This window comes from Colletotrichum acutatum, assembly GCF_030867785.1.
Source record: "Colletotrichum acutatum strain CBS 112980 chromosome Unknown BDZ83scaffold_82, whole genome shotgun sequence".
Taxonomy (NCBI): domain Eukaryota; kingdom Fungi; phylum Ascomycota; class Sordariomycetes; order Glomerellales; family Glomerellaceae; genus Colletotrichum; species Colletotrichum acutatum.
Window position 1 is genome coordinate 156,592 of NW_026849076.1, and position 20,464 is coordinate 177,055.

Consider the following 20,464-nt stretch of genomic DNA (forward strand, 5'->3'; position numbering starts at 1 on the left):
TGGTGGGATTGAAGGGAGAGAGAGAGAAGGGGGGAAAAGCAAAAGTTTACTAGTCATCTGCAAGATTTTGTAGAAGTCTTTTTTACGACAGTTAGTGATCCAAACTAGGTGTGAGATGGAGGGTGGGTTGGAACTTGGGGGCGCGGCGGGGGGCGGTTTTTTTGTCTTTGGGGCGTATTTCGTCCCAGAGTATGGGAAAGCTGTGGAAGAGATCAATGAGATAAGGAAACACGGACCGGGAGGTCTCTGTAACAATAAAAAACCATTGATGACGATTTGTGGTGGTGTTTTATTCGCTTGGTGATATGAGCGTGAGATGAAAAGGTCGTCGTATTAGCTCCCATCGTCTCCGGTGTAAGCCGCCGGAGCTGGACGTCTTCCAGAAGAGGAAAGTGGGGCGGGGGGAGGGAGGTTTTCGACTCTACTTTTACCTTGGGTTGCGGGAGGAGGTGGGATGATGAAATAAGCAGTTTGCGCAAAACCACTCAGAAGTCATTTATTTGTCTCCTCTCGCACAGCAGCGGCAGTTCCAGTAGACATACATCCAGCACCGCCATCCAGATCTACATTTGAACTCCCCTATAAAAGACTGAAAGATATGGCCGAACCCGCTCAAACCCCGCAATACATTTACAAAATCGTCCCCGAGGCGCCGCCGTCGCCGCTGCCGACCGAGTTCCCCCTCTCGGACCTCGATCGCAACGATGGCTTTATTCATCTGAGTACGGCGGAGCAGGTATGATGATCTCTTTACTTTGTTTTCTCACCGTCCCCCCCTGTGTTCATGTCCTTTCCGCCTCTATCTCTGTCCTGCTCTGCCACGCAACCCCCTCTCTTGAGTCTATAACTCCAACCCTCCGCTCGCGAGTCTCGCTATTCACACTCGCCTTTTACCTCACGTACTCATAACACCCCCTCCACACAATGTTATACATCGTGACTGTATACGAACTCCCTGCAAAAAAAAAAAAAAACGCAGTCAAACCCAAAGGATCTGGCTGTCTAAACCCCCATCATTCCCCCCCCCCCACACACCATTTTCATAAACCCCCTCTTTCCTCCCCATGAGTCAAACTACCTGGGAACCAAACTCGAAACTCACAAAACCCACAGGTCCTCAACACAGCAAACCTCTTCTTCTCATCCGCCACAACCTTATACCTCCTCAAACTCCCCTACGCGCCCCTCGCCGCCTCGGGCTCGATGAAGTGGGAGTTCCCGCCCTCGGGCAAGTTCCCCTCCGCCTTCCCGCACCTGTACGGGCGCAACTTTGGCGCCGCCGACGTGGAGGACGCAAAGGGTTTCGAGAGGGCCGAGGGACAGGTGTGGAGTGAGGTTCTGGGTGGTGATGAGTGGCTTGTTTGAGGATGGGGAGGTGGTGTCGAGGAGACGAGTTTCCTAGGGTGTGTTGACGTTTTTCGATGATGGTGGAAAGAGGTTGGTTTCTAGGGGAGGATCTCATCATGGAAGTAAGAAGGGAGATCCGAAATGTCAGGATGATGAAGTTAGACACAGGGAACTGTAGACGGCCGTAGCCGTTCGATGGGGGTGCAATTGCTTGCCATGAATTTGTTTCTAATGCCATCCGCTATCGCAGGGAGCCCATTAAAAAGCTCCCTCTCATGATCCGAGTTGAAAAAAAAAAAAAAAAAGGACAAAGATTCTTTTCCCCTCCCAGAGGACTTTTTTACTACCGTCGTCGAAAAGCCAACGTTTGCACAAGGAATCTCGGCGTCGTCCCCTTTTGGCTTCTCATCTTTTCCCCGTCCAAGACTCATGACAGCCCTCATCTCGTATCAAAAAAGGAAAAAAACGTGTACAACGTTATAAATCATGCCTCCTTCTCCCCATCCCAGCCAGCCGTGTGTATACCCACGAGGTATCATTTGCCCAAGCCCTGCGAGCCGACGACCCGCACATGCAAAACAAGAAAAGGAAAAGGGAGAAATGTTAAAATGAAAGTATAGCCTGGTGAGGCCTCTACTATGATGACCATTTGACGTCCGAACTTGGAGCTCTGCTTCGCCGCTTATTGGCCATGCTCGTTGGTAGAACAGGTGACGCAGCCGGAGCTGATACGGCCGATGTGTTTCTGCTGAGATTCTCTTTGTTAGACAGAGAACTCTCGGATCTGATTAAAGGAGGTTGCCCAGATGCGCTACTAGGTCTCGCAAACGAGTGGCGAGGCAGCCTGCTCTTGCCCGAAGATGGTCCGTTAGGCATGCTTGACGACATCTCGCCGCTGACCCGCCTGGGAATGCTCGTGGCACCCTCTCTGCTCCGGGGGCGGTACAAGATGGCCTCGCGCTCCTGAACAGCAGTCCTTCTCGGGCTCGCGGCCACTTCAATATACGCGCCTCCTGACCCTGGCGGTATTTGTGAAAGCCGATGGTGGCGGGACTGAGATTGCGTCGGTGTGGCAGGCATCGACATGGCATGGTGAAGTCCAGGCGGGGTATAGGATGATTTCCGTCTGGGTCCAGATCCCGAGCGTCGGGAGGCTACTGATCCAGAAGAGCCCTTTCTCTCCGAGGGCATATCATAAAGCTCGCTCTCGTTATGCGACTTGACAAGTTCAGACGCGAGGTTGCGAACCAGCACAGCAGTGTCCTTGTCGGCCAGCATTTGGATCGTATCAAATAGAGACCTGACTTGCTTGACATTCAAGGAGCTGCTTCCGTTACCCATGCCCAGCATCTCCGGCTCGCATGCGTCCATAATGTTGCGGACTAGACGGAGTAAGTTCAGCCGTACGACGGCCTTTTTGTGGCCGAGTCTTTGACCGATGCCGGCAAACATCTCCGGCTTGGCCAGTGAGCCTGATATCGAAGGACTCAAGCGCAGGAGCTTCAATAGAGGTTCCAATAGATTGGCATCAAAAGAGTTGAGCTTGTTCGTGTGGAAACAGGCAACGATTGCGTCTGTAAACTTGCCATCGAGCAAGTGACTCTCGACCTTGGCCGTTTCTTCCTGAAGCCAAATAAAAATTGCATCCAGCGCCGTGACCTGCCAGTATTGGTCGGCCAACAGCGAGACGTAAAAGTCCAGACCCTTGTTCTGCCAGAGGTATCTGCGGCCCTTGCTTCCCGAGTGAGCCATGTCGCATAGTATGGGCAACGCGAACTCCTTTGGCGGACGATCTGTGTTCATGATCTTCATGAGCAAGGGAATGATGCCACCAACAGCAGCATCCTCCTGACGCTCCTTGCTCAGACGGCAGAGGTTGAACAAGGTGTTGAGGACCTGGTTGGAGATCTCTCGGAAATGCTGGTGTCCCCTCTTCATGCTGTAGCCGAGAACATCAATCAAAAACTCAATGGCGTCAGCTGTGTGCAGCGTTTCTATCGTCGTAGACAACATGGAAAGGTTTTTGATGAATTTCAGCATCGTGATCTGGTGGTTTGGTGTCATTCGTCGTAAATCCTTCAGAACGCCTGTGAAGTTGTTAGTCAATGACATGACTGTATCTGATATGAGACTTACTCTTCAACACTTGTCGATCAGCGACAACCTCCTTAACGTAATTCTCAGCCTGAGAAAATAGATAAAAGATGTTGACAATCCGGCCCTCTATCAGTTCGGAAAGCTCATCTTCTCCCTCCTCGTCGAGGACTCTATGGAGCACAAGAGCAAGGGGGTAGAGAATCTTGCTTCTCGAAAAGATTCTGCAAAAGTCGTTCTTCGGCGTTGGTCCCTGAAGCTCAAAGACATTCCAGATGCCATTGACGCCAATCAAGACTAGATCCCGAGCATCGTCAAAGTCTTCATCGAGGAACTCGACCAGGACGTTCAAACCACCAGCGCTGACGAACATCTGCAATGTCAACGTGGACGTCTGGTACATCTGCCGAACGAAAGCGGCTGCTTCGAGTCTGATTTCGTTGGAATACTGGCGGGCTGAGAATTTAGTGATGATGGGAATGCCACCAACGAAGCAAAGGTTTTCCTGGATCTCGACATCGTCCAAAATAATCTACCAACGAGTTAGCATGATGCCGAATCACGCGACAAAAAGAAATTACGTACAGTGTTAACGACCTTCAAGAGAGACAGAATCATCTGCTGCCTGCTCTTAACTGTACACGGCTCGAGAAGCTCCAAAATCGGCAAGAGGCCATGAGCACTGAGGATGAGATCTTTGATCTCGGTGTTCTCCCACAGCAGAGCGAGCTACACACGTCAGTAAAACGACTCGTAGAGGTATAGACAGATTGAACTTACCAAGTCTTCAGAAAGCTCGCACAGCTTTTCCTCGCCTTCCGACGTTTTCAAAGATCGCACGAGCTCTTCCACCTTTCCTGCCAGCCTGGCGTGTCTGTCCCTGGCAATATTTGCTTCCAGGTCCATTTCGTCCCACCCTGGGTCCATTGAGGCAAAAGGGTCATCCTCATCCTCGTCGTCTCCAAGCCATGAGTTGTTGGAATACTTGGACAACACCATGAGGCCGCCATCTTCTGAGCCCCTGTCACTCTCCTCCCTCTCCGTGACCGCATCCTCAGGCCCGAAAATGTCGGAGAAATCTTCGTCACCTTCGTCCTCGGCAAATTTTTGAATCTCAATCGATGATCTCGTCCTTCGCATGGGCCGATCTGGCAAAACCGAAGGCCGCAACTTCGCGCTAGGCGGCCGTCTCGAACTTCCCGGGACGGGCGACTGTGTCGAACGAGGCAAGCTCGTGAGATCTGAAGGGTGAAATAGTTGAGGAGAGTCGACTTTTTTGATAAAAGGATTTAGGCCACCATCGTTGAAATCGTTTTCCATGAACAAATCCGAGTAGTCTTCCGTGTTCTGTTCCCTGAATGCCAGGTCTGGAGGAGCTGGTATCTCAAACTTGCTGGGGCCGAGCTGCGGCTTGACAGGAGACTTGGGACGAGACGGATTTCTCGCATGGCCAGCCTTTCGCGGACTTGGCTTGGGCGGCGATTGCTGCTTCATCGGCTCTGGGTACTTGTCGCTCTTCTTGCGAGGTGTCGGACGAATTGTCTGTTCCTGGAACTCGAAATCTGTAAATTGCCCCGGCCCCTTGATAGTCAAGAGTTCCCCTTCAAAGTCGTCATCGTAACTTTCCGAGTCGTTGCGAGCATCCGTTAGCGAAGCAAATGCTTTCAGCTTATCTGCAGAGAGCAGCCCGCCAAAGTTGTCTTGGGGCTTCAAATGAGGCAAGTGCAGGGCGCTCGGTGAAATGGCTGTTGCGAAGTCGTTGTCCCAATTGTCGTCATCTACTCACAAGTCAATATGCCGTCCCCAGTCAGACTAGAAACTACAGCAAGATTATGACTTACCAGCAAGCTCCGGAGACCTAAAGGCTTCAGGTGTTCGTCTCGGTTTCGCGAGGGCCAGAGGTCCTTTGGGCTGGGTGATCAGGCTCGGTCGGAGCGGTTCGTTGGCGCTGTATCTCGACCCGGGATGACCTTGCATCCCGGGAACCCCGCTGTCGGAACCGGTGGACGCCCTAAGTGAGCTTTCGGACGACTTGAGAGCCTTATTCCACTGTTTTACTTCCTCCACAGCTTGACTGAAATTAGCTGGCGCCTTGGAAACGGGGGCATCGCTTCTTCGGCATCCGATGATCCACGCGTGTCGTAAAAGTTTTCTCGCTGTGACTCTTAGATTTGGATCTTTTTGGAAACACTGCATCAAAAAGTCGCGAGACGCCTACGTCGTGTTAGTCATAGGTGCCCCAGGCGGAGAATAGGGGGCACGGGGCGCAAACCGGTGAAATGCCCTCAGGCAATGGCGGATGGTCATCGTTGACGATGGCAAAAAGCGCGGGCATAGCTGCAAGATTATGGTACGGCGGTCTGCCCTGCAACAACTCAATAACCGTGCAGCCAACACTCCAGATATCAGATGCAGGACTGGCGCCGGAAAGTTGAATGATTTCTGGTGCCATCCAGTAGGGAGTACCAACGACCTGTGCTTCCTTGTCTTGCCCGCCTGCGAGTGTGCTCGTCGAAACTCCAAAGTCTGCGAGCTTGACTTTGCCGTCCTTGGTGGTGAGGATGTTGGCGCCCTTGATGTCTCGGTGGATAACACCTTGATCGTGAAGATACTGCAGTCCTTGCAGAACCTGTGTCGTGTAGACGCCGACCAAATTCTCAGGGAACTTGCCATATGACTTGCATATCGAGTGCAGAGAGCCATTCTCGCAGTACCTGAGCCGAACATGTCAGCTATGATGGAATGAAATCAGAAACCGGAGCTCTGCCTACTCGAGAATGATGTTTAGACAGTCTGCCGATTTGACGAAGCCAATGTATTTGACAATATTGTCATGCTACAAGCACTGTCAGCTCAAGCGCCCCGTATAGTTTCTCGAGTCTTCCGGCACCTACATGCAAATTCTTCAAAAGATCGATTTCAGACTAGGTAGGACAAGGTCAGTCTCGGCATCCCACCGGCAAGACGAGCGAGTGAGGGGCAAAGTATACCTCAATCATGCGCAACTCGCTCTTGGGCAGATCAGCGAGTTTAATCTGCTTGACGGCAACAGCCTCGCCCGTTCCCCAATTGAAAGCCTTGTAGACGGATCCAAAGGCTCCCTTGCCGAGACATTCTCCCAAACGCTGTATCAAGAAACTGGTCAGCTTTTGCGGGCCTCAAGCATAGTATCTTCTTCTCCCAAATCTCTCCCTCTCTCCCTCTTGCACGAGTCCTCAGAACTGGGTTATACGCACATAATCCTTCAAACCCGGGTCTTGCAACGCGGAGCTCTCTCTGAGGCCCTGTTTCTCCTTTCGCGGTGTTCCTGAACTCCTCTCACGGGAGGCGGCCACGGCGGCCCTGCCGTTTACATGGTACTGACGCTCGACAGAGGACGAGGCCGACGACGGCGGCGAGGGATTGGGCATGGTGGTCGGCGGACGGAAGACCTGGCGCAATGACCAGGCTGGTATCTCGTAGTCGGGGTTTCGAGGGTATCGGGCATGAACGGTCGCAAAGCAGAAGCGATTCCGTAGAGGACGGATCTGGCCTTCTCAAAATAGGGAAAGCCGAGCAAAAGGATCGATCGTAAGGTCAAGCGAGCGGCGGTTACGGCAAAAGTGAGGGCGTGCTGCACATTGCCCGGCAGCAGGACGGCATGCCAGTCGGATGCAGTTCGGGGACGTTGTTCTCGGTTCGTCGGGGGCTTCGTTCTTCTTTGGTGTCTGCGGTAGAGTAGTCGTCTAGACCACGAAAATGTCGGTGGACATGCGGCGGGTGAGGAGACAGAGAAAGCCGGTCGAACTCGGGCGGTGGTGACGTGAGGGCGGGCGCGCAACTGGTGGGAGTGGTTTCCCCAAACGCGGGAGGCCCAGACTGGTGCGAAATGACGGCAGCGAAAACACACAAAGAAAACAATCGTGGGTGTCGTAGGCTACCCTTGGAGGTTGCAAAGGCCAGCCAGCTAGTGCCTCCGCTCCGCGATTCGTAGGCAGAGGGGCAAAAGAACTCGGTTTGCCGTCCGCTGTCGGGTTTCCACGTCGTCGTCGTCGTCGTCGTCGTCGCTGCAGTCGTCAACGACAGCCGGTCGATCGGGTGAGAGGCGGTCGGTCTGCCGGTCGGGAGCGGTGGAGGGGTTTGGATGCAGCGGGAGGTCGAGTAAAACGAGTGGACGGGAATTGGGCGGCGGGCGGGCGGCGAAGTCGTCGGTTGGGTGGGTTGGTTTGGCAGAGATGATGTCGGAGGGGTTCCCGGGGTGTGGGAGGGATGATGTGGGCATCAACAGACAAATGGAAGGGAAAGAGAGGGGGGAAAAAACACCACACGAGCCGAAGTATCAGCACAGCACTTTCTGAGCTGAAGCTGGAGCTTTTGGGGAAAATGATGTATTTCGTGAGAGGTGATGTGTGAGTCTAGGATTAGGTAGTTACACACACACACACACACACACGCGCGCGCACACATCATGCACACAAACACATCAGGTACAGGCGCCCGGGCCAGAACTAATGGTACGGGACTGGAGAGATATGAGAGCTGTCTGGAGAGATTCGACTTGCTGGTGCTGACGCGCGCAACCGCATTTGGCTCTCTCTCTCCAAGGCACTTCGCTGTACAAGTGGGAAGGGATGGGGGAAACGTCAGGTCGGGTCAGGTCAGGTCCAGTGGAAGTGGCATTGGGCGAGTGCCATCACTGGTTAGGTAGCCGCAGGGCAGCGAAGCACCCACTATCCATTCAGGCACAATGTTCAGTTCCATTAACGGCCAGTTCCCGTCACTATCACAAATACCACCTCGCCATTATCTCCGGTATTATCACAATGGAATAACCCACCCCCGGGGAAAGCAGATCGATGCAGTGTGATGGCATGTCTTGGCTGTCTCTGGGATGATTTCCCAACTGGCCCTTGTCCACAAACTGAGCCCGGGTGCCATCGGTGCTGAGGAGCGGGCGGGGCCCAGGTGGGCACTTCACCTTCCATTGCCCTCAAGCCTTGGGCAATCCGGCACGCTTCCATTCCAACTTCTCGCGCTAGCAACGCTAGAAGCTCTCGCACGTCGCCCCAGGGCTCCGCCAGCGCGCTAACACGCACCCGACCTGAACTGGAAACAACCAAAGGAACGTTCCGACCTGAGCTTCAACCTTCTTCCCTTCTCATCGTCACCTCGCCTTGGCCATTTATGAACGACATATCAAGGTAATGAACATGACTGAACCTAGCTCAATTCCTCTTGGGCTGTCAATGTATGTAAATTCCATCTTGTTCTCCAAGGTCAATGCGCTCTATGTCTATCTGGCCCACGTCTTACACAGACAGACACATTTCATCCTGTGCCTGATCTTCCCCAGATATGGCACGCGCCTACGAATTAGCTACCTTACATTCTTTCTAGTGATGACAATCTACAAATACACGAACCCAGTATTTATTTTTCGAGAATTGCTCTTCGCCGTGGTAACGGCGTGACAGTGTCTCGTCTAGACAGATCAACATATCCCGTTGCGGTAATACGGATACCTACCCCTACCTTCCCCCATGTCAGCGACAGGGCCACCAACTCCCCCTCTCATTACCTTACCTTACCTGACGTCGTTTTTTCTCAATTTCTCATGGAATCTACTCCGTAATTATCACTCCCTCTTCCTGTTCGGTATCCGTACGAATACTGCCCCATCCAAGCGCTTACAAAAATACTCACCTACCTAAACCATTCACGAAATTGGGACGGAAGAATGACACTAGCCGCGCTCGCTCACACACACACACACACGACCACACACACTCTCCCAAGGGCTGAGTTGAGAATGATCAGCGCGGGAACAAAAACACACTAAGGCACGCCGCCGCCTTCGTCGTGACATGTGAGTGGCCAGTCCCAGCGACCTGCGCCGAGCCGCGAACGTCTGCACCAGATCCCAAGAACCACCACACCTCTTTTTCTTTTTCCCTTTCATGATCCTCTGTGATTCGGGTGATTATTCTTGAACTGATCATCCGTACGGCAATGTCTCCCTCCAATGCTTCCAACATCTCGTCTTACTCTCCAAGCACGCTGCCAATATGACAAAAATCCAAAATAACACAACACGAGCCTTTCATATCATGTCACCAAAATACACATTCCTGAGCTGCCCCGCTCGGAGTTAAAAAACAAAGATATACTTGTAGATCCGTAGATCCACCAGCCGGATGACCAAAAAGAGAAAACAGCAGAGACATCAACATACCCCTCGCGGTCTCACTTTCTCAACTGAGACATGGGGAGATCACTTATTGAACCCCCCTCTAATTTGATCACGTCCAATGTTCCAAGCATACCGCGGCACTGCAATCAACAAAGTAACACACGAGCTCTCCGGGAAGAACATCTGACCAACGGCCACTCCATTTTGTCTCGATGGTTCCCCGCCACGAATAACGTAGATCCTCTGGATCTTGATCTGCCCCGTCACGCTTCCATCACGATACATATATTATACAGATAGTCCGCCCAGATACCAGCATGGCGCCAGTAAAAACCCAAACAGTGACCCTGGCTGCCGCCCACGGCAGGTCCTATGACCCCCTTGTACTCCAAACATCATGCCTTGGGAAACTTCTTCCAGTTCCCAGGCTTTTTCGCTTTTTTTTTCTTGTCAAGCGTGGGAAAAAAAATATCATGCGTAGTCCTGCCCTCTTAGGACTCCTCTGGCAGAGTCCGGGAAAGCCCGGCACCTGCCCACCACTCGTCAGGAATATCTTGCCGCCTGGCGAGATGCCGTACAATCTCTTGCATACCCTCCAACGCGTTGTCGTTGGACGATTCGGTGCGGCTCGGGGGCCCTGTGTCACCGTCGCGATCCCCTTGGCCGCCTGCATCACGGGACTCCTCGCTCGAATCTCTAACAATGTGGTCAAGCAACTCTGGTAGCGGAGTGGGATCACGAGTTGCGATCCTGTAGTGCCGAGCAAGCTCCAGTCGCCGACGACTTCGCATCTCTTCGATGTCGCGGCTACCCATAGCCCTCATAGCCCCGTCTCCCCGAACAAAGGATATTCTGCTCGGATCATTCGCATCCAAGTCGGCCACAAACCGCCGGTGTCTGGACGGGTAGTTCATCGTCCAGTGATCAGGCCAGCCCCTTCCCATATGCAAGTCTTCATGGCCCTCACTATCCGAGTTTTCCAGTCCGGATTCGCAAGGTTGCTCAGTAGACTCCTCAGCCCTTTCGGGTCTGTCTACAGACGTGCGAGATGATGCGCCGGCGCTCTGTGATTGCGATGCAGACGCAGACGCAGACGCCGAAGCAGAGGCGAAGGACGAGCCAGCACTGGGAGGCTGCGGGTCCGGCGTAAGTGTAGTTAACAGTGTGTCCCAGACGCCATCCTCATCAGGGCTGATGCTTCTGTTACGGTCGCCAAGGCCGTCTGCAAGAGAAGCCTCGATTAAGTGTCCAAATGGACGAATCCGGCGTACCCGCCGCGATAACGATGCGCGGTCTGATTGCGGTTCCAAGTCCGGTCTACGCATTCGTCCCGCAAACCTGGCGGAAGTCGCATGCTCGGGACTGCGGTCGAAGCGTGCTGCAACAGGTGGGGCGGGCTACTTGGTATGTTAGTCAACAGCGTATTCCGAGGTCACAGTCCGACGAAGCCTACCATTGACATGCGATCGAGCTGCGCCCGACGGAATCTCCGTCGTTCTCTGGAATTGGCGTATGATGTTGAGCCCTCAAGCTGAGCCCGGTCTGGTTCCTGCCAATTGGCGTCCTCTTCCCCGGTCGGGGGTGTGACGGTAACCCCGCTGGAGAGCCGGGGCATACGGTTCAATACCCATTCATCGCCATACATGGAAATCAGACGAGCTTCGCTGGGTTCATTGCTATCGGCTTGACGGTTGCGTGCTTCGTTTACACGTTCAATAATTTCAGCAGCCGGATTACGACGCTCGGACACCGGAGGGGTCGATCGCGAGGGGGGCGCGACATATGCCTCCGGAGGTGGAGGGTGGCCAGACTCGATCCATGGATACCGGGCGCGCGGGATAGGCTCGGGGCCGGGAGTGGGGTAGTTGTCGCGGAGTAGAGCGGCGCGACGGCGGAAGGGGCGCGCGTCGTCGCTGCGACGGCTGCGGCGAATGGTAGAGCGAGGATGTCGAGTGGCTGCAGACTTGTCGCCGATTTGAGCGGGAACATCTGACTCGACGGGAGCGATGAAGAGTCTGCGGTTGGGAAGATGCGATGTTAGTGATGGGATGCGAGACCAGGGTATGAAGCAGTCTGCATTCACCGCGAGTGTGTTGCAACTCGACAGCGGCGGCGGCGGCGACGACGACGACGTGGCCAAGGCAGCCTTTGGAGGCAATCGACGAATCGCAGACGAGAGTATGCGGAGGATTTATGATGAACGAGATGGATATGGATGGAGGCATTGTAGTGGAAGCGATTGCGATTACGCGATGCGACTGGGCAGGCCGAGATTGAGCCAGCGTCCCACAGGCCAGGCGCAAAGGCAAAGGTAATGCAGCGCGACCAGGAAAGCCGCAGGGGTAGGCGAGAAACTTACGGGAGTCCCATTCTGACCGACTAATGGCGCGCGCCCGACGAATGAGTTCAAAGGCAGCGGGAATGATAGATGGGTGGCGCAAAGTTTCGACTTGATCGCAGGATGGCAAGATTGATACGATTGTGGTCGTGATGAATGTGATGGAAGATGGGGCCGCAGTACCGTGTTTCGCGATGGATTCGCGATGGAATTGGCGAGTTGCGCGAAGCGGAAATGGCTTTTCTTCGTGGGGCGGACAGGCGGGAGGGCGGGAGCGAGGATTGCCCGGGGACTTTGGGACTTAGGTTGGGGTATGTATTAGGTCTAGGTCAGTGAATGACGGGGACGGGGCCACTGGGACTGGACGTGGATTGACGGTCAAGAGCGAAATGGAGCGAGACGAGGACGGGAGGGGGGTAAAAGGCAGAAAGGCTCCGGGACAATTAAAAAAACGAAAAAAAAAAAAAAAAAGGAACAGGAAGGAAAATGGAAAAGGCGCGGGTCTTTGGGGAATAGTCGCTTTACTTCTTTTTTGTGAGTGGCTGGCCACACCATCCCTCCCGGTCGCAGTCACGGAGTTCTGCCTCTCTGCCTCTCTCCCTCCCTCCCCTGTGGCGCGGCTTCATCAAGCAAGTCATCTTTGACCAATCACGAGGGCTTCCCATTTCACGGTCACTAGTCTCAGTGGTCTGTGGTGAGCCTGCCACTCCTGCCTTCCATTACTTGCATGCCTGCTTCCAGTGGAAGTGTGGCTGGAGCGGCACTTGCCAACTTGGATGCATTTCGATACGGAATACGTACCTGCCTTGGCTCCTGCTCAGGTACGTACTCCCGGTCTTACCGTTCCAGCAGGAACCTTGCCCAGCACACCTGCTCAGGTTGAGCTTCGTTCTTGCTGCATGCCTGCTTGCACCTAACGGCAGCCGCTCCGTTAACGTTCAGGGTCAAATGTAAATGGAAGATCTGGAATGCTCAGTCATATTCATTCGCTGACATCGAGACCCATCATTCCCACAGACTTTCAGTGACTCACGTCCGAGGGGTTAGAAAAGCAACAACCAGCTGTTGCCGGGCTACGAAGTCCGAACAGCCCTATGCGAAAAGTGTCCGTCGGATCCAGAGCCGAAACCGAGATACGGATGGGCCGTTGGTGATCCTCCGGGCTTTAACACCCGGACGCTGCCATCACTCCGTCACCTTTACAACTAACCAAAGACATCGCCGGGGTAAAGAGCAGACAGCATGGCAATGAAAGGCATCAGCCTAGGCCTGCATCGCATATCGCGAGCCCTCGAGGGTGTCCCCCAGAAATGGGATGCTATCCACGTCGCCGGCACAAATGGCAAAGGCACCACTTGCACATACCTATCAGCCCTGTGCAAATCTTTTGGCATCTCAAACGGCCTTTTCACCTCGCCCTACCTCATCGAGCCACGCGACGCCATTAAGATTAATGGTACGCCCGTGGCCCAAGACGTCTACGCCGACGTCAACCGCAAGATCCTCGCCGACGACCAGGCCCGCATCTCCCAGGATGCCGCCCAGGAGGCACTCAGCCTCTTCGAGGTGACCACCCTCATTGCCTTTGGCGCCTTTAGCCGCGCCGACGTGCAAATGGGCATCGTCGAGGTCGGCCTCGGCGGCCGCCTCGACTCCACAAACGCCCTCCGCCGCAAGAGCGTCACCGTCATCACGAAGATCGGCCTCGACCACCAGGCCTTCCTCGGCAACACCTTGCCCGAGATCGCCAAGGAAAAGGCCGGCATCATGAAGGCCGGCGTCCCGTGCGTCGTCGACGGCAGCAACCCGCCCGAGGTCCTCGAGGTCTTCCGGCAACATGCCGCCAGCGTCTCAGCGCCGCTGCACCTCACCACGAGCCAGCCCGGTCTGCTCGAGACTCTGTATGACTCGGAGCTGATGCCGCATCAGGCGCAGAACATGGCGTGCGCCATTGCGGCTTTCCAGCTCGCGTACCCGCACCTTAATCTGTCTGTGGAACAGGCTCTGCCGATTCTGAAGGATGTCAGTCACTTGGGTAGACTGTCATGGCTAGATGTCGAGGCAAAGCATCCGTCGCGCAAAGGAACCCCAATCCTCATCGACGGTGCTCACAACCCACAGTCAGCCGAGACGCTGTCCACATACGTCGAGCGACGTCTGCGAGAAGCCGATAAGCCCGTGACGTGGATCGTGTCGGTATCAAAGCAAGACGGAAAGGATGCTGGCGGCATGCTGCGCACGCTGCTCAGACCTGGAGACAACGTCGCCTGCGTGGGCTTTTCTCGGCGGGAGACTATGCCCTGGGTCGAGCCTTTGCCGCTTGAGACCTTGAGGGAACTGGCCTCGAGCGCGGGCGCCAAGGAGGTGTTTGAAAGCAAAGACGGTCTCGAAGCAGCTGCGAGATGGGCTGTTGAGACCGCCAAACGTGGCCCTGTTGTCTTGACGGGGAGTCTCTATCTAGTTGGTGACGCATATAGAATCTTGTCGTGAGCAGTCACTGGATAATCAAAAGTACTTATGAATTCGCAGCCTCACTAGTATATTGTCCATTATTATTTCCTTGTAGAGTGCTAAGTAGTAACAGTGCAGCGCCCAAACTGGTGACAACTTCGCGGCACGACGTAAGTAGTATTTCATACCTAGCAAGCCTCACGTACAATGGAGAACCTCCAACTTTCACCGCCACATCATCACATGATCCATAATCTGATGCACATCAAATCTCAGGAACCCAAAACTTACCGACACACTTTCATCGCACGTACCGAAAAGATACCCTAACGAATAAACACCTATCAAAAGTATACAAACCATGACAACCCCAACCAACCTCATCGTCGTCTGCTGCCACGGCATCTGGACCGGCGGCCCCACCAACGGCCGCGCCGAGTCCGAGTGGCTCATCGCCGACTTCCAGACCGGCGAAACCCCGACCTTTGTCGAGCACATCAAGGCTGGGCTGAAGGCGCTGCGAGACGAGTACCCGGCTTCTGCGCTCGTGTTTTCGGGGTACGTAGCTGTAGCCACCCCCAACCTTTCCTTGCATTACCTCTGGCGATTATTGGGGGGGGGGGGGGTTTCGCTCTAGTGTCTGTGTATTGTTGTTCATCGATGAATCTCGTCATTCTCGTTCATCGATGTGTTAACTTTTTCTCCTCGCATCCTGGTTCTCCTTTGTTGCAGCAACATCATGTAACAAAAAATAGTCAAGTATAAAACTAACGATTCGTCCCATCCCAAAGAGGTCCAACACGCAAAGAAACACCCCTCTCCGAAGCAGAATCCTACGCCAACCTCGCCGCCGCAAACGCCTACTTTGGCATCCTCCCTCCTCCCTCGTCTTCCTCTCCTACTTATCCCTCCCCCTCCTCCTCCTCATCATCCCCTCCCATAACCTCCCTCATACACACAGACACCCTCGCCCTAGACTCCTACCACAACATCCTCCACTCTCTCCTCCTCTTCCGCCGCCTCTACGCAACCTACCCTCGGACCCTAACAATAGTGAGCCACGCCTTCAAGAAGCCTCGCATCGCCGACGGGCACTGCGCCGCTATAGGGTTCCCCTTGGATCAGGTTCGGTATGTCGGGATCGATCCGCCGGGGATGAAGGGGGCTGGTGCTGCCTCCATGACCACCATGATCCGGAAGAAAGATGAGGATGAGGACGGCGGTGGTGACGATTCCAAAGCAGGAGCCATCGCGGGCGTGAAGCACGCCGCGGACGAGTGGGCGGTTGACCCGCACGGCGTGGGCCCGAGTCTAGCGGGAAAGAGGAGGGCGAGGAACCCATGGGGTCTAGCAGACACTCTGTTTGCGAGCGAGGAGGAGAGGATACAGAGTGGTCTCGTTACGAGATTCGTAGACGGGCACGAGGCGCTTGTGGAAGACACAAAGAGACCGTGGGCTTGAAAGCTATGTAGGTATACACACAAATATATATATATATATATATATGTCCGCATACACACATTCATCCCCTTATCTTCAACCTCCTTGGCCCCTCCCTTACCTTCCTACCAGTGCCTCAAATCTTGGACTTCTCACCAGCCCCCGCGCCGCCGGCGTCCTTCCCAGCAACAGCATCAACCAAAAACCTAACCGAATCCTCAACCATCCCCTCGCTAAAAGCATGCCCAACCCCTTCATACACCTTATTCTCGACCTCGACCCCAGCGTCGCTGTACCACGTCCCCGTCGCAGCCGTCAAAAACTCCACAAACGGCGCCGACATGGCGTACGGGACAAGCTTATCCTCGCCGCCGGAGCAGACGAGGAATTTCTTGCCGTGCAGGCGCAGGCCGTCCAGGACGCCGCGCAGACGCTTCTGCTCTTCGTTGTTCTCGGTGGTGAGACTGCCGGGCTCTGGGACAGCACCGGTACCAAAGAGAATGCCCTTTGGGTCGTGACGCAGGCACGAGGTAACGAGGTCGGACGGGAAGTCCCTGCTCCCGAGGAACGAGGCGCCGTTGTCTTGCGCAGAAAAGGTCGCCAGCTTGGATAACCTCGCGCGGTCCGATAGGAGAGCTGTTTGTTTTCCATCACATCGAATTAGCCCGGTTTCTTCCCTTCTCACACCTCATACCTCACAACAATGTATCTCCCTATCCCCGGGAAAAAGAAGAAGAAGAAGAAGAAGAAGAAGAAGAAGAAAAGACTCACCCATATAATCAGGACACCCAATGATCACAACCCCAGCCTCAACCCTCTCCTCTCTAAACATCATCTGCCACACACTATGCCCGCCCAAACTCACCCCCAGCACGAGATGCTGATCAATCTCCCACCCCTCCGCCGCCTTCCCATCCCTCTGCCCCAGCTCCATCTTCACGTACCCCTCCACAACGTCCAAAAGCCCCTTGTTATCCGCCACCATGCCCGAGACCATCCCCCACATGTCCAGTGCGTGCGTCTTGTTCCCCTCGCGCCAGCTATCCCTCGCCGTCGCCGACGCCGTCCTGGTGCCGTGGTTCTGCTGGTCAAACGCCACGGCGATGAGGGCCCTGCCGCTGCCACTGCCAGACCCCGACGCAGAAGATGATGACGACGAAGAAGACTTGTCCTCCCAACTGGAAATCACACGGCTCGCGATATCCTCCATATCCTCCTTGGCGCGCAACCGCGGGTGATGAAGCCACAGACACGATGCCGCCGACGGCCGCTTCTCGCGCGCGACGAGCTCCTCGAGACCGTAGACGTCGCACAAGAGGCCCGACATGTGGATCGTCGTCCTGGAGACGGCGGGCGGCGGGGTGGACGCCCGCATCGGGTTGTGCGTTGCTGCTGCCATGGCTGACGGTTGCTGTAACCTAGGTAGTATGCTGAGTACGTAAGGTGCGGGTAGCTGTGAAATTATGAGACGGGGGTGATTTTCTTCAGAAAAGAGAAAGCGACGTTGAGAGACTACGGAGAGAAGTGGAGGTTGTGTGGGATGGAGACGTGTAAGTGAGAGAGGAGGTGAGGTTGGAGTTGCCGAGGCCCCAGAAAAGACGGAGTCGCAACGGAGCGAGCGCGCAACGTTTGAGTGGATGCGCCCGGTGGTTATGGCCCAGCGGCTTGCAGCACGTCCGAACCTCAACTCCGATCATGTAGAGACTTAACTTGCATCAAGAACCATCAGGCGCAGGTCACCAACAATAGACGTATTTCCAAGACCATCGATTTTAAAGATGAGTTTCCTAATGTAGGTAGTTTGGAAAAGCCCAGGCACCGGCAGTGCTCTCAAGCAACAATCGTCAAAATTCCCTTTGGCTATTCAGCCGAGTCCGCAAGTAAAAGAATCGCCGTTCAAGCATGCAGACTTCCACCCCTTAAACGCCGTATTTCTGTGCCTGTCCTATCCCCTTTCCGTGCCCTTAGCCCGTGTGTCATTACGATCTATGTACGTTGATCGATCAGTTTTTTGTTGACCTGCCTAGGCAGACTGCCTTCATTAAATCCTGAAAACATGGAGTAGGCCCCCATGTCATCGAGAAGCAGATGTTGTCGAATTGTTCCGCGAGTGTTGATAGCCTCGCTCTTAATCCATCTTCCAGTGATTTGTCAGACCACCATCGTGATCCTCATTACCCAAGTACAACTCAATTGCGTACAGGGTCATGGTCGCTGCTACGTTCGTCCAGCGCCAGACGTTGCCGCCGGGGTCACCTCCTCTCAGCGTCCACCCATCTGGTCCATCATTTGTTGAGAAGTGTTGCAGAAGCAAGCTCGTGTACATGGCAATGAGAATTGAAGGCGAGAAGTAGGTGATGATCCCAAGGAGCCAGTTGGCAGCGTCTGATTCTTCCAGAGTCGGTTCCTCCATGAGAGCCCTCGCTCCCGACTCGCGGACGGCAGGAATAATGCGGGTAGCGCAGTAAAAGACAAGAAGTCGGAAGGCGAGTGAAATGATGACAGAGGGCGTAATGGTCTGGAACGCCGCGTAAAGAAGACTGAGAGACGAGTGTACGGCATGGGGAAGAGAGCCGAGCATGTGAAGTAGAGTTGAATAAGATGCCATGATAATTGGAGGCAAGGGTGGGAAGTCGGGCTGTGAGGACTGGTGTTGATCCGCCTCTGTAGACTCTGAGGGAAGATAGTCGGTGAAGATCTGGTAGACGCAGAGGACGACGTATGCGAAAAGCAGGGACGACTCGATAGGGTTGCCGCGCCCGCTGCCAATTCCATACGCGCCGAGGAAGAAGGCTGAAGTCATGGTGACACCGATCAAGATGGCATCCGAGTTGTCAATCCAAGGGAAGTGGGCGACACGCCAGAGGAAGTAAACGGCACTCGCAAGCACGCTGCCAGAGATAACGAGCAGGATAATCTGTCAAAGCCGTCAGTAAGTCTCGCAAAAAGTCAAAGTACATGATCCAGATCTGTGAGACTAGGATACGGCCAGGCTGTTCGTGAACGGACTTGGGTCTCATGGAGTCGGGGGCACAGGAGAGGGGTTCCACGTACGATCCAAGTGTCGCTTCGTCCTCTGTTGACGAGCCATTTGGTGATCTGTCCGGCAGCCTGAATAACGAGCAGAGTGCAGAATCCCTCGAGAAGCTGGAAGACGGGACTTGAGTACCTCAACGTCTTATCCCAACCGCCCAAGGTTATGGTCTCAATAACACCACCCTCGCCAAACACCCACTCGCCCCATGACGTCGACTTGGAAGTGGTGATGCCTTGCAATGTCCGCTCCACCCAGTTGGTAGCTCCAGCGTCGACGGCGAAACGGCTGAGGGCCCAAATCAAGAGTCCAGGAATGACAACCCACTGCGATAGGCGAAGGATGACGGATATGGCCCAGCGAACACGCGACTTTGCGGGGGTGACGACGGCGATGGTCGAGTAGACAAAGTAGAAGGCGGAGAGGGCGAGACTGTAAGCCAGCCCACTGTCCCTACCGCCGACATCAAAGGCGACAGGTATGGAGAGGACTATGCTCAACAGGAAGATGGCACTGGCGACGATTCGGAGGAACCACCACATCGGCGCGACGAGCTGGCTTGCTGGAGCCGCGCCGACAGAGGGGTTTGTTTCTGACGATGGCCGGACACTTTTGACGGCGAGTCGGCGTGGTCGCGATCGGTCGAGGGAAGCGACAGAGAGAGGCGCTCGTAAATGTCGTCGCAGACTTGGAGAGGGCCGAGCTTAGTTTGGTGGTGGAGAGCACGCAGGACGGTGAGGGGACCGTAGATGGTGTTTGTAAGGTATCAGGGCGACGGTGGCTCGTCTCGTCTCGCTGGTCGATGACAGGAACTCGGCAGAGGTAAGGTATTCAGAGGCTATTAACAGATTCTGCTGTTGCGTGATATGGCATGTAGGCAACTCGAAGCAAAGGAGGTGCGAAGTCGGTCCAAGTCCGGCGATCGGGAAAGAAAGCTGGGTGATAGAAGCAGAATGTGCCAACCTGCCGGTAGATTTTTGGGCGAGGTGGCAGGAAGCGGACCGCAAGTGGGAGCTTGGGCTTATCGTTAAAGGCGGTTCTGCTCGCCTACCTTCTTATCTTCACGTGGCGTTACCTGCTAAAATGCCTCCACTGTCATCTCTACCCAAGGTACTTACCTTAGGTACCTTACCTTCCGTACCCTAGGTACCTTAAGCACTTTAAGCCTATGAGCGGTGAAGCTGCAGCTCGTAGGATGATGTGACAAGGTCCAAGCTTTCCCTTTCCATCTTGAATTCTCTATTGAATCCTGTTTAATTCTGTTTCACTCCGACCTGGGAGGCAATAAAGAGAAGAAAAACGGTGACGGTGTTCCATTTCCATTTGCTGTGGCTGGCAGGCAGAAATGAGACATCATGATCTGCAAGACATAAGGCCACAGACTGCATGCAACACCTCACATGCACAAAGAGTTGAGCAGAGGAACCAACGGCCACCACATGGAACACACTAAATATCACAGGTAAATCAATCAGTGTGTGTCTCCCAGGTCGCGTGCCCCTATCGCGCAGACGCAGTCAAGCCTCAAGGTAGATTAAGGTAGCTACGCAGGTCCAGTCCATCCCATCCCATCTTTTCCCGAGCCCTGGAA

The 20,464-nt window shown here is 54.4% G+C and overlaps 7 protein-coding genes across 7 annotated transcripts; 3 read left to right on the top strand and 4 right to left on the bottom strand.

Annotated features, from left to right (window-relative positions):
• Positions 1-468: 468 nt before the first annotated feature.
• BDZ83DRAFT_794487 (uncharacterized protein) lies at positions 469-1,365 on the top strand (the record flags this gene model as incomplete). The annotated part of the gene is made up of 2 exons (XM_060515816.1): positions 469-736; positions 1,114-1,365. The coding sequence occupies exons 1-2, from the start codon at positions 599-601 to the stop codon at positions 1,363-1,365; spliced, it is 390 nt and encodes a 129-aa protein (XP_060362336.1). The 5' UTR covers positions 469-598.
• Positions 1,366-1,784: 419 nt separating this feature from the next.
• BDZ83DRAFT_433291 (uncharacterized protein) lies at positions 1,785-7,119 on the bottom strand. Its single transcript, XM_060503064.1, has 10 exons — positions 6,678-7,119; positions 6,432-6,566; positions 6,336-6,365; positions 6,213-6,277; positions 5,714-6,155; positions 5,283-5,655; positions 4,222-5,219; positions 4,027-4,170; positions 3,484-3,973; positions 1,785-3,434 (listed from the first exon to the last, which is right to left on the bottom strand). Exons 1-10 carry the CDS (start codon positions 6,849-6,851, stop codon positions 1,984-1,986), a joined length of 4,302 nt encoding a protein of 1,433 aa, XP_060362337.1. The 5' UTR covers positions 6,852-7,119; the 3' UTR covers positions 1,785-1,983.
• A 2,982-nt stretch (positions 7,120-10,101) lies between these two features.
• On the bottom strand, positions 10,102-11,835 carry BDZ83DRAFT_721537 (uncharacterized protein; the record flags this gene model as incomplete). The annotated part of the gene is given in 3 exon segments (XM_060512391.1): positions 10,102-11,007; positions 11,064-11,683; positions 11,694-11,835. The coding sequence occupies 3 exon segments, from the start codon at positions 11,833-11,835 to the stop codon at positions 10,102-10,104; spliced, it is 1,668 nt and encodes a 555-aa protein (XP_060362338.1).
• Positions 11,836-12,831: 996 nt separating this feature from the next.
• Positions 12,832-14,479, top strand: BDZ83DRAFT_629713 (Mur ligase). The gene has a single exon (XM_060508776.1). The coding sequence runs from the start codon at positions 13,191-13,193 to the stop codon at positions 14,436-14,438; it is 1,248 nt and encodes a 415-aa protein (XP_060362339.1). The 5' UTR covers positions 12,832-13,190; the 3' UTR covers positions 14,439-14,479.
• Positions 14,480-15,883, top strand: BDZ83DRAFT_629714 (DUF218 domain-containing protein). The gene is made up of 2 exons (XM_060508777.1): positions 14,480-14,957; positions 15,191-15,883. The coding sequence occupies exons 1-2, from the start codon at positions 14,761-14,763 to the stop codon at positions 15,858-15,860; spliced, it is 867 nt and encodes a 288-aa protein (XP_060362340.1). The 5' UTR covers positions 14,480-14,760; the 3' UTR covers positions 15,861-15,883.
• A 34-nt stretch (positions 15,884-15,917) lies between these two features.
• On the bottom strand, positions 15,918-17,602 carry BDZ83DRAFT_433366 (uncharacterized protein). The gene is made up of 2 exons (XM_060503065.1): positions 16,611-17,602; positions 15,918-16,475 (listed from the first exon to the last, which is right to left on the bottom strand). The coding sequence occupies exons 1-2, from the start codon at positions 17,236-17,238 to the stop codon at positions 15,976-15,978; spliced, it is 1,128 nt and encodes a 375-aa protein (XP_060362341.1). The 5' UTR covers positions 17,239-17,602; the 3' UTR covers positions 15,918-15,975.
• A 365-nt stretch (positions 17,603-17,967) lies between these two features.
• Positions 17,968-19,415, bottom strand: BDZ83DRAFT_583475 (ICE2-domain-containing protein; the record flags this gene model as incomplete). The annotated part of the gene is made up of 2 exons (XM_060505663.1): positions 17,968-18,756; positions 18,894-19,415. The coding sequence occupies 2 exons, from the start codon at positions 19,413-19,415 to the stop codon at positions 17,968-17,970; spliced, it is 1,311 nt and encodes a 436-aa protein (XP_060362342.1).
• Positions 19,416-20,464: the final 1,049 nt, after the last annotated feature.

Coding starts and splice junctions, on each gene's coding strand:
- BDZ83DRAFT_629714 (XM_060508777.1), top strand. CDS start 14,761: ATGACAACCCCAACCAACCTCATCGTCGTCTGCTGCCACGGCATCTGG. Junction 14,958..15,190: donor TCTGCGCTCGTGTTTTCGGG/GTACGTAGCTGT, acceptor CCCATCCCAAAG/AGGTCCAACACGCAAAGAAA.
- BDZ83DRAFT_433366 (XM_060503065.1), bottom strand. CDS start 17,238: ATGGCAGCAGCAACGCACAACCCGATGCGGGCGTCCACCCCGCCGCCC. Junction 16,476..16,610: donor TGGGTGTCCTGATTATATGG/GTGAGTCTTTTC, acceptor GAAAACAAACAG/CTCTCCTATCGGACCGCGCG.
- BDZ83DRAFT_433291 (XM_060503064.1), bottom strand. CDS start 6,851: ATGCCCAATCCCTCGCCGCCGTCGTCGGCCTCGTCCTCTGTCGAGCGT. Junction 5,220..5,282: donor TAGGTCTCCGGAGCTTGCTG/GTAAGTCATAAT, acceptor ACTTGTGAGTAG/ATGACGACAATTGGGACAAC. Junction 3,435..3,483: donor TGATCGACAAGTGTTGAAGA/GTAAGTCTCATA, acceptor ACAACTTCACAG/GCGTTCTGAAGGATTTACGA.
- BDZ83DRAFT_629713 (XM_060508776.1), top strand. CDS start 13,191: ATGGCAATGAAAGGCATCAGCCTAGGCCTGCATCGCATATCGCGAGCC.